Here is a 15,037-nt window from a genome sequence, read left to right as displayed (position 1 = left end):
GGAATGCTAAAAGCAACTTGACAGTGTTCTTTAAGAAGATGGAGATCAGCTATCCTGAGCATCGTTCACCTCCACAGCTCCAGCAGAGCCACTGCCAGTGTCCCCAGGACAGCACAGAGACAGGGACAGCCACGGTCAACGCCACCAGGGTTCAGCAGTGACCCCAGGGGCCCATGCAACAGCAGGTCACAGCTGTGGGGGACGGGCCCTACCTCTGGATAAGAGCTGCAGAATCATTCTCTCGTTTCCGTCTCTTCCTCTCTGCGTAGCCCCTGAACGCCCTGGGAAACCATTTCAAGCCATTAACCAAGTCCACAGCTTGGAACTGGAGAGGACAAGGGACACACAGAGGGAGGCTCTGGGCAGACAACAGAGGCTGAGCTGCCCAGGGGGCTGGGCAGCACCGTGTGTGGGTCAGGGCACTCAGACCACAGCTCCTCACTCCCCTGGGCTGCTCCTCAAACATCAGAACGTGGCCCAAAGGAGCACCCACCATCCCTGGGCTGCTCCTCAAACATCAGAACGTGGCCCAAAGGAGCACCCACCATCCCTGGGCTGCTCCTCAAACATCAGAACGTGGCCCAAAGGAGCACTCACCATCCCTGCTCTGCAGAAAGGACCTGGGAGCTGCAGCCACCCCCTCTCTGCACCAGCATCGAGAGGGACAAATGTGCCAGCGACTAAGGGCTGCACTCAGAGGATGAGGATGGTTTGGTGGGATCCATGTAGGCCTACCAGGGGTAGCCACCTAACCTCCAGCTAGCTGACAGACAGCCCCCAGCACAGGGAAAGCACAAGTGAATATGATGGACAGGAGAGGAGAGTTTAGCCAGCAGATCAACAGACAAGGACATTAAAAAAATAAGATTATACTTACGAGATGCTAGAGATTCCAGGAGATGCAGAGAAAAAGAGAGAAAAGAGGAATTTATTAGTGCTCAGGCCCAGCGAGCATTCTGAGGGAATTCTCACTCCAAAAGGAATATTTCTTGTTAGGTGGAAGGAAATTGCTTTTTAAATTAAATATTTCTCAGTGGTGAGATTCCTCCTTGACTGAGTTCAGTCCTCCCTGGGGCAGGGCTGACATGTGGCTTGGATGCAAACTGAGCTCCGCACAGACCCAGAGAATGTGCAGATGTACAAGAGCCGAGTGTGGCCCGACAGGCTGCGGAACCACGAGCTCCTGGAGCAGGGAGAGCTGCTCCCACCATGACAAACAGTGCTGAAGCTGGCTCATGCTGCCTGCTCCATGAAGGGAGCAAGCACAGCAGGTTGAAAACACTGCAGCAGAGACCAGGGGCCACCCCAGCACTCTGGGGAGGTGCCCTGAACTCCTGGAGGAGTTTCTGTGTCACTTCTAGAGGCAGCACAGAAGCTCTAGAAATGTTAACCAAGGAACCACATCTACCAAGGGACTTGCTCCTCAAGGGTTCCCTTGGGGCACCATTCCCCAAACCAACCCCACAATGGCCTTCAAGCCTTGTAAACCCAGCCATGGGCCATCATCCTCTAACAGATCTGCCCAGAAAATACAAATTCAGACAGCAAAGGTTGTGTCCAAATGTGCTAATTTTTCTCATGGTTTGTGAGTCACATCAGAACTGTGAAATACCATTGGCTGTTATCAGACAATATCTTTTAAATTTTTTTTTTTCTGGATATGCAGCTACCCCACTCCTCAACTCCAGATCCAGCCCTCCCTGCATGAATCCTTCTGGGTCTGGTCCAGTCTGGGTTATGCCAAGAGAAATAACCAGCCTCTTTTCAGGATTTAGGGAGGGAAAAGCACAAGGGAAAGAAGAAATGTCAGAGAAACAAGAGTACAAAAAGGACACCAGATTAGACAAGAAGAAAAGAGAGCCAGAGAGCTGAGGGTGACTCAGACACTGGAAGAAACACACAGGAAAAAGGTGGCAAGGCTGGGGAAGGGCCTTGGAAGGTAGAACAGCATCTTGTTTTCCTCTCTGCTTGCCTTAGTTTTCCAGTCAGGTAGGAAATACTCAAAACCAGGAATGCACTCCCTGGCAAGCTGGCACAACCTGGAGAAGAGGCTTTCCTCAATCTCCTGAGCCCTTTGAGAGCTGCCTCCTCCCAAACTCAGCACCCCATAGCCTGCATGGAGAGTGGAGGGAAAGGTTCCTCCTAACTCACACCCCTTCATACTTTGCAGGGAATTTTACTGACACTTTTTCACATGTGCAGAGCTGCAGGGCTTCCTTATCCCAGAGGAAGGCACCTCTGGGGAGTGAGGGATGCAGGGCAAGCCTGGAATACCCTTCCCTTGGAAAGTGTGTGCAGCAGAAGCAGCTGGTGGAGGGTCTCAGCTGGTGATCCATAGGACCCTTGCTCTGCAGAGGTGGCCAGGCCACAGTGTCACAGACAAAATCAGGGAAGCAGAGAAGAGCAGGGTAACCCGAGGAGTTAAAGAAGGTAAAACCAAACAAATGCAGAGAAGTAGGGAAGAACTGGTAAGTAGGAAAGAAAATTAAAAAGAGACAAATTTCTCTCTTTCTCTTATCCCTGAACAGTGATGCCAAACACACAACTCCTGCTCCAGGCTCTGAGCTTTGAGCTCAGACCCTGAGACACAGAACAAAAGCCTCAGCAGTGGTTTCACTTACGCTTGCATAGTTGTAGTAGCAGTGTGAAAACTGAAGAGGTTCTCCTTCGGGAACCAGGTTCGTATGGGAACATCATCTGCAAGAGAGAGAGAGCCTGAGCACCCAGCAGGCACAGACATCCTTCAGACAGCCACATTTCCTCCCCAGGCTCTTTCTCTCAGGACTTTCCTTCAGCATCTTGCCCTGACTGAACTGTTCAAGTCTCATCCTCCTCACATAAATGCACACTGCCACTGAGTGTTCTGCAAATTCATGCTAAGTCTGTCTATCAGGCTACTAAGGGAAGAATAAAAGCTCTATCTTAACCATTGGAGATTACAATAATCCAAGAATTACAGGACTGACATTTGAACTGGAAAAAAAAAAAACAGGGAAAAGAAACATTTTTCATTAAAAGCGTTTTCCTGTTTCTGCCTTTTCCCTTATATCATTGATTTAAACTGTCCCATTCCTCCAGTTCTTTCTGACACAGCCCAGGGATGAAAAGCATTTACCTTCCACTCAGAACAGTAAGCCTGAAATAGCCTCTCTTTTTCTGCCACTGAAGTTTCTATAAACCCCTCTCACACCTGCTCCTGGTGGCTTGGCCTTCATGAGTTCCCCTGGTTTGGAAGTCAAACCACCCATCAGCTCCACAACCTGCAGGTAACTGAGCTGATTTAGTCACCTCTCTTTGGAAACTGCCCTGGCCAAACCAATTGTGGGGTTTTTCTCCTATTTCCAGGGCACGAGAACACTACATCACCTTCACTGAATGACCATTAAGACAAAAAACAAAATAAGTCACCAATTATGTGTGTGGTGACCAGGAGGAGGAACCTGCCCACGCAGCAGCTCCTGCTGAGAACTCTCAGGCTGGAGTCAGGCAGGCAAGGAATCAGGGGGGTATTGAAATCCACTGCCACAACACTTGTGAGAGCTCAGTGAACTGGATTCCTGGGGCTAGGGGCTACCTGATTTTTCATCTTGCTTCACACCCAATTTGTGACTCCCTTGCCTAATGCCTTGCCCCATGTTGCTGATTGTGTCTTGCCTCAGTTCTTTCAAGTCTTCAGATCTGACAATATTTAATATTCTGGCATTGTCAAGGTATTTTTAAATTCACTTTCACTGGCCCAAGCCCAGTCAAGCTCCACATGCCCACTGCAGGCATAATTACTACAGACCAGCTATCTTACCAAATGTTTTGTACAGATCATCATATCCTACAGATTATTCCCTGAAAGTACAGAAAGTGGCTGCAATTACAGATGCAAAAAATGCTAAGTGCAGCTGGGGAGCCTTCCTTTGAAGTGCAGCTTCCAAGAAATCTATAGAAAGCTGTAGCAGACACTCCTTCTCAGCTCACAGTTTACGTCAAGTCTTGTTTAAAAGCACTCCAAGGAAATATATATGTTAAATGAAACTGCATTCCAGTATGCTAAAGACTTCTGCTGCAGTCCCAAAGTCTGCTCTCCTCCAAAACACAGAGACAGAAGCAAAGCAGAACAACTCAGACTGTAAATGAGTTACTTGTTTGAAGCCTCCAACCCACAGAAGTGGCGAAGGAGAAGTTGTACAAATTCCTTTTTAGCCAACAATTCTGTATAGGCTTCTCAGGGACTACTCATCCCAAAGGACTGACAGTCTCTTCATGTGTTTTACAGCTTTTAAGCCACAGGCTTTGGTTCAAAGCAGAGCTTATGAACAACAGCTAAAATCCTTTGGAGGCTCTGCCTGCACATTGCTGGGAGCTTTCTCTCCTTTTCTCACAATTGGAGTTAACTTAGGAAAAGTATCCCTGCCCTCCACACAGCACTCAATGTGGAATAAAGGATTTGGGACCCTTCAGAGGACAGAACATCAGCAGAGGAGCTCACAGGTAGGGACTGGGCAGTACAGCTCAGCTCCAGAGCTCACTCACCGAATTAAAATTCAGATCATGGGCATGGCTGTTGCTGCCAGAAGCAGGCAGCACATCCTTTCTGGCCAGGCAGAGCAGCTTGTTCTCCTTTCCTTTCACTACCAACTGTGAGGAAACAGTGGAGGAGCCAGGGGCCTGGTAAGACTGGAGGGACACCACCATCCAGCATCTCCAGCCACTTCCCACTGCACCCAAATCCCAGCATCTCTGTCCATGAGTGGATGTGTGGGTATCAGATGCTGGGAGCAGACCAGGGGATGACAGCTTGTGCTGCCCTGGAATGGTGTCAGGCATCAGAAACTCAGCACCAAAACCCATATTCAGTGATGCCAATGGGGCCTGGCTGCCATAAGGGCTGGTTTGCAGCAGCAACTTGTCATGGGAATGCAAACTGAAGCAGCACTGTCAGGTGAACCCTGGGGAAATCAGCCTCTCCTGCCTCCACTCCTCTCTGCTGCCTTTCCCCTGCTAGCCAGGCAGGAAGGACATGCCAGGGAATTCTTGCAACCTGTGGCACTTGTGCTGTTCAGTTGTGGGGTTATCTGAGCGGCAGCACTTGGATGGAGAGTGCAAATAAGACCAAGCTGAGGGAAATCTCCTTCCAGGGTGCCAGTGCTGGGATGGAATTTGGGCTTGGGGACACAGCCCTGCCTGTGCAGCCACACATGTCAGGACCCAGAGGCTTGAGATGAGCACCCAGGGGAGCTGCTGAATCATGGAATGCCCATGGGGGCATCCAAAGGTCCTGCACTGACCACTCTGCTCCCATTTAAGTGACTATTCTGACACATTTTCAGAAAGAATCTCCACTCCATGCTGATGACTGGACCCAGTGAAAATGGCTGCCTGGCTGAAAACAGATACTGAATTCCAAGGCCCAGTAACAGCATCTCCTTGAAGGAATCACCAGCACAGGTTTTCTAGCAAACACAGCTCCAGCTATGAGGAGTTAAACCCCTCCATTAATGCTGTGGAGCTTTGCCCTGCTTCTGTATCAAGTAACTTCCTTCAGTCCCACAGTGCAATTCTGATTTGTCCAGGTGTGTTGGTTTGGGCTGGGATAAAGCTCATTTTCTTCACAGGAGCTCCTATGGAGCACATGCAGTGTCTGCTGTGAATCCCAAAAAATCCCAGGGAACAGAGGAACAATGCTTAAAAATCATGCACAGGATTTCAGGGAACTGCAGCTTTTCCACACATTTCATAATCAGCTATTTTTTCATTACTATTCTTCAGGTTAAGCCATACATTCATGTGGCCATATAATTTCAGGTATCCAGGCATGAAAACATGGTCCAGGACCCAAACCTTTGGTGATTTTACCTGTAGTAAACATCACTGCAGTATTTATCAGAAAACTCTGAACCCAGGGAAGATGGACAGTTTGATCTCCTCAGTCGTTATACACAATTTCTTTTCAAGGAGAAAACCCTGACCTTTCCTGGCCAGACTCTCTGCTCTAAATGCCTTGATGTGTGTTTACAGAAAAAATCAGACAAATTAGGCCAGACTCTTTGCCAGCCCCATACAGGCAAAGATGGACTGCACATCAGTTTATAATTCAAAGCACACAGACATGTATTTGATTAATGGATCAGTTTTTAAAGACAATTTTTTTTTAATGGAATGGAATAATTACAAGCACTCTTCCCTGAGAACATTAAGCCAGGAGGAAAGGAGGGAAAAAGTCCAACACTGTGTTATTTGTTAGTATTTGTAGGAAGCCCATGAGGTGGCACTACATGAGTGGCTTCCAGCCCTGCAAACAAGAATTTTGGGAACACACCAAAGTACAGAACACCATAACTTGAGGCTCCCACAGAGCAGTTCAGAAAGATTTCCTCTGCCCAGCAAGAGGCAGAGAAGGATCCTGCTCTGAACTGGGATGAGCATGGATGCAGGGTTTTGATAGAGACCTTCCTCTTTTGCTCTTCCTCCACAGAAAAGGAGCTCCCTGAGCTGCGTGAAGTCATGAAAACCACTAGAGCAGCCTCTGATGACAAAGAGCTAGGAACAGCTGGTCTCCAGCTGAGCTCAGCTTCTTGCAAACTCCTCCTTTGACAATCCCTTTCCAGGAATTCTGCCCCCCGGTACCAGAAGGGCCCAGGATCAAAACCCCTGTGCTGGGATGAGATGGGTGTCACCTTTTGTGTCAGCTGGTGTGGTGGCTGACAATCTGGTCAGAGGGAGAGAGTCAGACAAACTTTCAAAGACATTCCTCTGGGAAGTTTTGAGAAAGCTCAGAGAAAGAATTAAAACAATCCTGCAGCTGGTGTTTTGATTGTAAAATGTGTTGTTAATTGTAAAATGTTTACAAGTAGGGTGCTGTTCCTAATTAACCAATAGTAGGAAGATTATTACATATAATTATTATATTTAATGTTAAATATTATTATAAATATTTAATATTATTATTATTGTTATTATTAGATAATAATACACAGTCTCAAGCTATATCAGGGAAGGTATAGGTTGGATATTAGGAAAAAAATGTTCACCGAAAGAATAATAAAGTAGTGGAATGTTTTTCCCAGGGAGGTGGTAGAATCACCATCTCTGGATGTGTTTACAAAAAGACTGGACACGGCACTTGGTGCTACAGTCTAGTTGAGGTGTTAGACGTCTCTTCCAACCTCATTATTCTGTGATTCTGTAATTAAAAAACAATCAAGTCCACCTTTATGGTAACTGTCTATCAAAAAAAGGTGTAGTTTCTAATAAACTTTGCATTTTACCTTCTGAGACCTTAGAGTCTATAGATCACTTTATTCACCTGTCCTCAATACAACAACAACCCAGCACTCACTCACCAGACACTCGATCGACACTGTACATCCTCTCCAGCCTTTTCCTGTGCCACCCAGCCTCGCCAGGCGGGTGCTGCTCCAGCTCAATGGACTGCTGGGAAGGGGCAGCCAGCCTGGAGCAGTTGGGGCACTCCTTGGAGCCCTGGCGGCCACCCGGCCAGGCCTTGCAGTGCCGGACACCGTGCGAGCTGCCGGCGCCGTGCGCGTGGTGGCCATGGTGACATTCCTCGTGGGCAGCCCCCTTCATCACCACCAGTTCCATGCTGTCATTCTCGTGCTCTGACAGCATTGGCCTCTCTCCAGAGATGGTGTAGACTCGTGGCTTGGGACCCTCGCTCGGCATCTTCTCCGCCTGCTCCTCGGTGAAGCTCCTCTCAAATTTGCCGTCTGAGATGACTGAGAGCCTGCGCTTGTTCTGGGCCACCTGCTGCATCTCAGGGGAGTCCTCCTGCCCGATGTAGGAGTCTGCTAGCAGGTGATCTGAAACAAAAGGCACATTTTCCTTAAAGCAAAGCCCCACAGACACTGGAAAATTCAGGAAGCTCTTTGCTACCGCTGTGTAGAGGAGACAGACACAGGAGGTCCTCGCAAGAACCACTTCAGATGAACGTGTGCCCTTCACCACCTTCTCAACCTTCAGAGCAGGCACTGAAATGGGAGATATTTCTCACAGAGAGGCCCAATATTTTAAGCATGTGTGGCCACCCAGCAACTCTAGCAGCAAATGCAGGTCTCATTGCACAAGCCTGGAAATGCTGCCATGCAAGACAGCCCTAGTTCAGCCGCAGCCCTGTTCAGCCACACGAGGGCTACAGAGGTGTACCAGGACAAGGACCTGCACCACCTTCTCCAAGTGCCAAATTCTGAGTGTTTGGCGCATTAAGATCTTTTAGTACACTGGCAAAGGGGCTAACCAACAAGGTTTGTTTGGTTTTTTTTCCTCCTGATTTTCTGCCAGGTGCTTTGACATGAAAGAAATGCAGCAAGACTTCAGCTGGCAGCTGCAGCACAGCACTCCGCTCACGGCACGCCCCAGTCTCACAGATGGCCACAGCTCGGCCCGTGGGAGCTGTCCTGGAAGAAAACACAGCCGCTCCCTATGCAGGGTAGGAAGATCCAAAGGAGAGAGGCCCATGAGTGCAACTATCTTTGGAGCCCACACACTGGATGAAGTGCCAGGAAATCTCAGCATTTCCATGGCAATTCCATGCATGAACCCAACAGTAGCTCCCACCCACCTGCTAATCCTTTTTCAAGTGGCTGTTAATTACCTCTTACACTTCCCTTCAGATGGGAAGCAGCTCAGGGACTGGCAAAAAGACTCAGCAGGGAATGCATTATTTATGTGACTGCTACCAAAAAAATGAAATCATTAGTGTCCAGCACAGACAGAAGCACTTAAAACAGAGGCAGAAAGCAAACCCAAGCCTTTACTTCAGTAGATATTTATGGAACATAACTTCTTCAGCTACCGAGCCATGACCTGGAGGAACTCATCCACAATTTGAAGGCTTGGCTACCTTGCAACTCAACATGAAACCAAGCCTTTACTTCAGTAGATATTTATGGAACATAACTTCTTCAGCTACCGAGCCATGACCTGGAGGAACTCATCCACAATTTGAAGGCTTGGCTACCTTGCAACTCGGATGAAGTGAAGGAGGAAGAGGAGAACGACCCCTGGACAAGAGTGGTGGTGTAAGTGTGCAACACGGACCTTTCACTCCTGCCACATTCTGCTGCCCATGAAGTGCTGCTATGCCCCTCCGAGTGGAGCCTTCCCAAGCTGAGGCCATACACAGTCAGCTTTTGAATCTGAAATCCATCCTGGAAAATGCTCACATTGCCCAGGGCCTCTCCCCCTGCTCTGCTTGCAACCAGAACTGAGCTAGTACCGTACAGCGTGTCACCCTTGTCTCATTTTTCTGCTTGAGATACAACTTCCCCCAGCACCACTAGGAAGTAAATCAGTCTCTGGCCACTCTGCTCAAGAAGTGACTGTCAGGGCTGTTCAGGCTGACACAAGTCAGGTTTCCTTTTATTTGTCTGCTCACAGTCTTTGGATACTGGAGCTGGTCAGGAGGAGACACTGTAAGAGTCCTGAGAAAGAGCTGCGCCTTTTGAACCCGCAGCTGATGCTCTGTCCAGGCTTCATATGAAGTCAAAAATCCATGTCCAGGTGTAGTGAGGGGTAGTGCCCCTCAGATACAGCCCAGATAGTGTGAAAGGCTGGCAGGGCTCTACTTTGCCCCATGGTCAGTGTGGATATTTGCACCTGCTCCAGGAGGAGCCTGATGGACAGCAAGGGCCATTCCAGTGGAAGAAGGTGTTCCACAGGCTGTCATCCCAAAGCCTGTACACAGCTGCAGGGTACAGTGTCAGAGATCAGTGCAGAGAGTGCTCACAGGCCCCAGAGTCTCCCAAACCATGTGTCACCCCTCAAGAGGCAGCAGGTCCCTACATCTGCTCTCCAGCAGCTCAGATCCTCCCCAGCTCCAGGATTAACCATGCTCTAGAGTGGGCATGTCTTGGGAAAACACCACCGAACGACTCCCTGAGATCTGCCAAGATCTGTGCTCACTAATAGTGCCAAACAAACCATTTTTAAAATTAAAAACAAAGGCCAGCTCTAAGTACTCTTCTCAACTTGTCAAATTTACTAATCTGTGTGGGCACAGTGACGCTACAGATTTCTTAAGACACCACAAAATCGTGGCTGACAGCTGCCCCTGCTCCTCCTGAAACTGATACTTGTATGGGAGATGCACAGCCTCCTCAGAGGGAACACACAGGAGTGTCACCTTCACTCACACACTGACAGCTCTGGAATTCAGAGATCCAGGAATTCCTGAGCCCTGGGATCTGTGGCTAAATGGAAAAATGAAGTCCCCGAAGCACAGTATGCCTGAAAACGCTGATGATCACAGGAGCTAAGAGACCAATTCCAATCTCTCTTTTATAAGCACTGAGGTCTATTCAGCTCCATAAAATTTACAGACATTTCAGGGGCCCATGACTGGTGTCAAGAGTAAATTTTTTTACTGAAATCCTGGCAGGACTGACCAGATATATATGACATAAACTACCTACCTGATCTAGCATGTAAAATGTGAGGATAATTCTTTCTTCCTACCTTACTTGTCCCCTCCTCAAAGTGTTTTCACTTGCACGTATGTAAGAGTTTTCATGATCTACACTACAAAGGGTTGCCAGCACACCAGTGTGCTTTCTTTTTGTAAAACAATTGGATAATTCTCCATTTTCATTCAATTTAGCACCTTCAGTAATTACACACTGGAGAAGCAACTTCATATGCCAAGGGAATACGAAGCTTTATTCAAGAGCAGTCATTAATAAAGAATTTATTTACAGAAAAAAACAGTGTGGAAGGAAAAGAGATTCAGACATCCATCATAATGAATTATTGGCCTTTAGAACAGAATCCACACCATTTCAGGAGGCTGTGCATTCACATACACAAGGTAACACACACCAAGATGTGACCAGCGACCCTTGTCTGTGCTTGCAGTGAACAGGATTCAGGTGCCAAACACTGCACTTGTTGCCACGAAGGCATTTGAGTCTAACAGTTTGCTTCTGCTAGGAAAGAAGTCAGGCTGGTCCTGAAATCAATGCTGGATTAGAGCTGAGCCACAGGGATGTTGAGTGAGGAGAACCAAGGGACAGGAGCTCAGCAATGACTGGAGCTGCCTTCTGGAGTCAGCTGCAGCAGGCTGCTGTTAACACCCTCGCCTCGAGCTGCTGCTCCCTTTTTTCATTTCACATGGCTCTTGTCACCTCTCCCACTCCCAGCTGCTCCATCCTCCTGCCATGGCAGCCCCTGCCAGTGTGACTGGGCAGCCTGGCACAGCTCCCTCCCCTCCCCTCCACCATGCCATGGAGCTGCCCTGGGAACGACTCTGCTCCCCCACCTGCTGCCTTCAGCAGCAACACCTGTGTCTCACATTGCTGCAGAGCTACTTAGGACCAGATAAATCAGCTTCCTCAGGTTCTCTTTTCACCTTGATTCTTGCTCTACATGGATTTATTGTGCATGAGGAACTGAGCAGCAAGATGAAAGGAAGAAGACCAGCGTGCTTGATCTGTAGATCGTGTATCCATTGGTACCAGAAACATCCAGGTGGTATTTCCATCACTTCCCTGCCCACCTGGGCCAAGTCCAGCAGGGACATCCAGTCCTGAGGGCCAAACCACTTCTCACCCTCCTCATTATGTACTTGAACACACAACCTTTTTTCTTTTTGGCTTCACTTGCTCCTGTCTGACACTTCTTTCTTCACCTTCCACACAGCACTGCCCAACACAGGCCACATGCATGACCAAAGACTGACAGCAGTGACAATCTGTGCTGGGAAACTGGCAGTGTCTTGGGAAATAAAGAACACACATTCTCAGCACATGCAGTTCCTGATAATTAGGCAGTAAATGAATACTAATTTATTAGTATTAGATACTCACAATACATCCTTTCTCATTCAGTAACTCTAGCTGGAGCACTCACTCTGACTTAGGAAACTGAGAAAGGGCTCGCACATTTTCCTTTCACTGCCACCACGTTTCTCCAGAGCAGGGAACGTGCTGGGATCAGCCCCCACTGACTGATGCCTATCCACAACTTTGGAGCCAACTCCTGTCTGATGCAGACTGCCTTGTGACCCCCTGGGATGAGAAGTTTATAAATCAAGGCAGCATATAGCCACAAGGCACAGACAGAAGCTCCAAATTTATTCCTGTATTTAGCAGCTAAACTGATGATTAAAGCACCTCAGATTTAAAGCCTCCGCTCCAGCATCAGAGGCAAAGTGGCAAAGGGGAATCCAGATAAACCCTATTAAAAGAACATCTGTCATCTCAGCAAAAAAAAAAATTCAGAGAGACAGTTCTTTCTTCCCTGTTCCTCCTCAGCTAGAACTCTCTGGACCTGATGTTTATGACAAGTAAGTTCCAACTTTAAATCAAAGAACTGCCACAGTCACTGAAGATGAATGGAAAGGTTTTGGGTGTACGTACATGGCCTTGCTCATCGAAGTAGGAATGAATTTAATGATGTTTTTACCTTGCACCAGGAGGAATCCAGCTGATTCCCTCAGTGAGGGGAGCACAGAGGTGCACTGGCCAGAGCTGAGGGTGCTGCAAAACCCATAACAACCATTCAAATGGCACAGCTGAGAAGTTTCTCTTGCAATCACAACTCCAAGACCTCCCACATGCCTGTCACTGCCCCTCAGGTGTGCTGGCAGATCCTGCTCTCCTCTGCTCCCTCTCAGAGATGTAATGCAGAGCTTCTCCCCATGCCAGCTCTGTTCTCCCAACAACATGACCCCAGGCAGCCCACCTTGCTGGGCTCAGGGCTGAAATGTGATCAAGAAAGTCATGGGAAAGAATGGGAATTTTTCTTCAAGTTATTGAAGCATGAGGCAGGGATATCAAAATGGAAGATACAACAATTAAAAAAAAAAGTGACAGTGGCATTTCAGCCATGCAGTAGCTTCAAAGCCAAATGAGTAGATGGAATCACAGAATAGCTGGGGTTGGAAGGGATCTCTGAAGATCATCCAGTCCAAGTCCCTGCCAAGGTAGGGTCACCTGGAACAGGTAACACAGGAACATGTCCAGGTGGGTTTGGAATGTCTCCAGAGAGGGAGACTCCACACCCTCCCCGGGCACCTGATCCAGAGCTCTTTTTCCCTTCCTCATGTTGGGGTGGAACTTCTTGTGTTTTAGTTTATGGCCATTGCTCCCTGTCCTGTCGCTAGAACCACAGAACAGAGTCTGGCACCATCCTCTGAGGTGGAACTTTTTGTGTTTTAGTTTATGGCCATTGCTCCCTGTCCTGTCACTGGCACCACAGAACAGAGTCTGGCACCATCCTCTGAGGTGGAACTTTTTATGTTTTAGTTTATGGCCATTGCTCCCTGTCCTGTCACTAGAACCACAGAACAGAGTCTGGCACCATCCTCTGACACCCCTTGGGGATATTTATGTGCACTAATCAGATCCCCTCTGAGACTGCTCTGCTCCAGACAACCACACCTAGCTCCTGCAGTCTCTCCTCAGATGAGAGATGCTCCAGACCCCTCATCACCTTTGGACCCTCTCCAGCAGCTCCTTGTCTTTCCTGAGCCGTGCACAAGGACGTGCACAGGGAACAGGCAAAGGCTGCTTCTGGAAGGGAGCTGCTCTGAGAAACCAGAAGGTCACTCAACTATGACAAAATGGTTCCAATTAGTCTTCCCTGCTCAAATGGGCTTTGAAAACAAACAAACTCAAGATAGCATTGACCTGGCATCTCACAGGTGAGTAACCTTTTAGTCTGGCCTGTAACATTAATGTGAATAGATGAAATTGCTACTGTGAGACACGACCCAAAGGAGCAAGTGGCAGCTCCATCACCGGCCTCAGCATCTCCATGGTAACACCGTGACCTACGTCTTTGTTCCCTTTGTAAGCCAACAACACATTCCACAGCAAGTTTAGGATACACCCACACCATCCTTACATTGGCTGAAGCTAGATGAGGCCTGAAGCCCTCAGAGATGAGATTTCATATCCCTGCTCTGTCCTGAGCTCAGGCCACCTACAACTTACTCCAGAGCATGGGCTTTACCCAAAAAGGCCACCACCACCTCATCAGCACAGGGATACACTGAAAGCAGGGCCAGCTGCAATGCTGGGTCTGTCCTGGGGACAGGACAAACATCTCTAGAGAAAAAGGCCAACCTGGTGCTTACTCTGAACCAGGCTGGGCTGGCAGCTCCACAGTCTAAACCCAGGAAATGGAATGTCCCTCTCAGAGCACTGCACAGCTGCAGCTTTTATTTGCTGGTGGCACAGGAAGCTCAGCTCACAGGTCACTCAGCCTGAAGCACCTATGAAGCCTCACCTGGGGTCTCTCTAACCCCATGCCAGTTTCTGGCAGCATCAGGAAGCTCCTCTGTGCCTGGCTGCTCCCTCCACACAGACTCACAGCCAAAGCCCAGGCACCAAACACAAGCGACTGATCCAGTGGTGGCTCCACACCCAGCACAGACACAAACATGGTTTTGCTCCTGCCACCCCTTCCCACTGCCACTCAGCTTGGGGAAGCTCACAAGGGCCCTCTTCTCCTTACACACTCACATTGATGACTGAAATATCATGCAAAACCCAAAGGAAAGACACAAAGAGGATTTTGAGCTTAAAAAGAAGCTTTTCCAGTTTCAGGTAACTGCCCCCTTTGGTTTGTCCTGCTGCAAACCAGCAGCCATGCTGGTTTAGCAGGAGCCATGGAGAATTTGGCTCAAGGCCTTCTAGACAGCACCTGCCCAAGGCCCATCACCTCTGCAGCACCAAGGACACTTTATATTTGATCTCTCCCTCTCTTGTTTCCAAAGCCTTTCCCACACAGCTTGCCCACAGCAGCTGGTCACAGCAGGCAGCCCAGTGCTGCATCATACAGGCCCCCACTCCAGCAGCAGCAGCAGCTGCCCTCCCAATAACCCCACTAAGCAAAACAGATTAATAAAGTAAAAAACTCCCACAGCTCCCTCCTGATCCTTGTGTCTGAATCCCAGCTCACCAGGATGGATCCCTGCTTTCCCAGACAGCAGGGAATTTCTCAAAGGCTCTGCCTGCTGTCCTTCTCAATGTCACTGCCCCATGCCCTGGTACCTTTTCTTCTCACAGTTCCAGAACATGGAGATAAC

The 15,037-nt window shown here is 48.6% G+C and overlaps 1 protein-coding gene across 7 annotated transcripts in view; it reads right to left on the bottom strand.

Moving 5' to 3' along the window:
* Positions 1 to 15,037, bottom strand: part of NSMF (NMDA receptor synaptonuclear signaling and neuronal migration factor) — a 48,082-nt gene that overhangs the window by 20,329 nt on the left and 12,716 nt on the right. For 2 of the 7 annotated variants that reach the window (XM_041474956.1, XM_041474960.1), the window contains exons 3-6: positions 7,335 to 7,811; positions 2,622 to 2,697; positions 878 to 883; positions 213 to 281 (exon numbers count right to left, since the gene is read on the bottom strand). In XM_041474956.1, the coding sequence (XP_041330890.1) occupies positions 213 to 281; positions 878 to 883; positions 2,622 to 2,697; positions 7,335 to 7,811 (628 nt within the window). The remainder of the gene's footprint in view (positions 1 to 212; positions 282 to 877; positions 884 to 2,621; positions 2,698 to 7,334; positions 7,812 to 15,037) is intronic. The other 5 variants (XM_041474961.1, XM_041474958.1, XM_041474962.1 and 2 more) reach the window with 3 other exon arrangements.

Source organism: Pyrgilauda ruficollis, unplaced genomic scaffold (genome assembly GCF_017590135.1).
Source record: "Pyrgilauda ruficollis isolate IOZ18807 unplaced genomic scaffold, ASM1759013v1 scaffold34, whole genome shotgun sequence".
NCBI lineage: Eukaryota > Metazoa > Chordata > Aves > Passeriformes > Passeridae > Pyrgilauda > Pyrgilauda ruficollis.
This window is presented reverse-complemented; position numbering and strand designations above follow the sequence as displayed.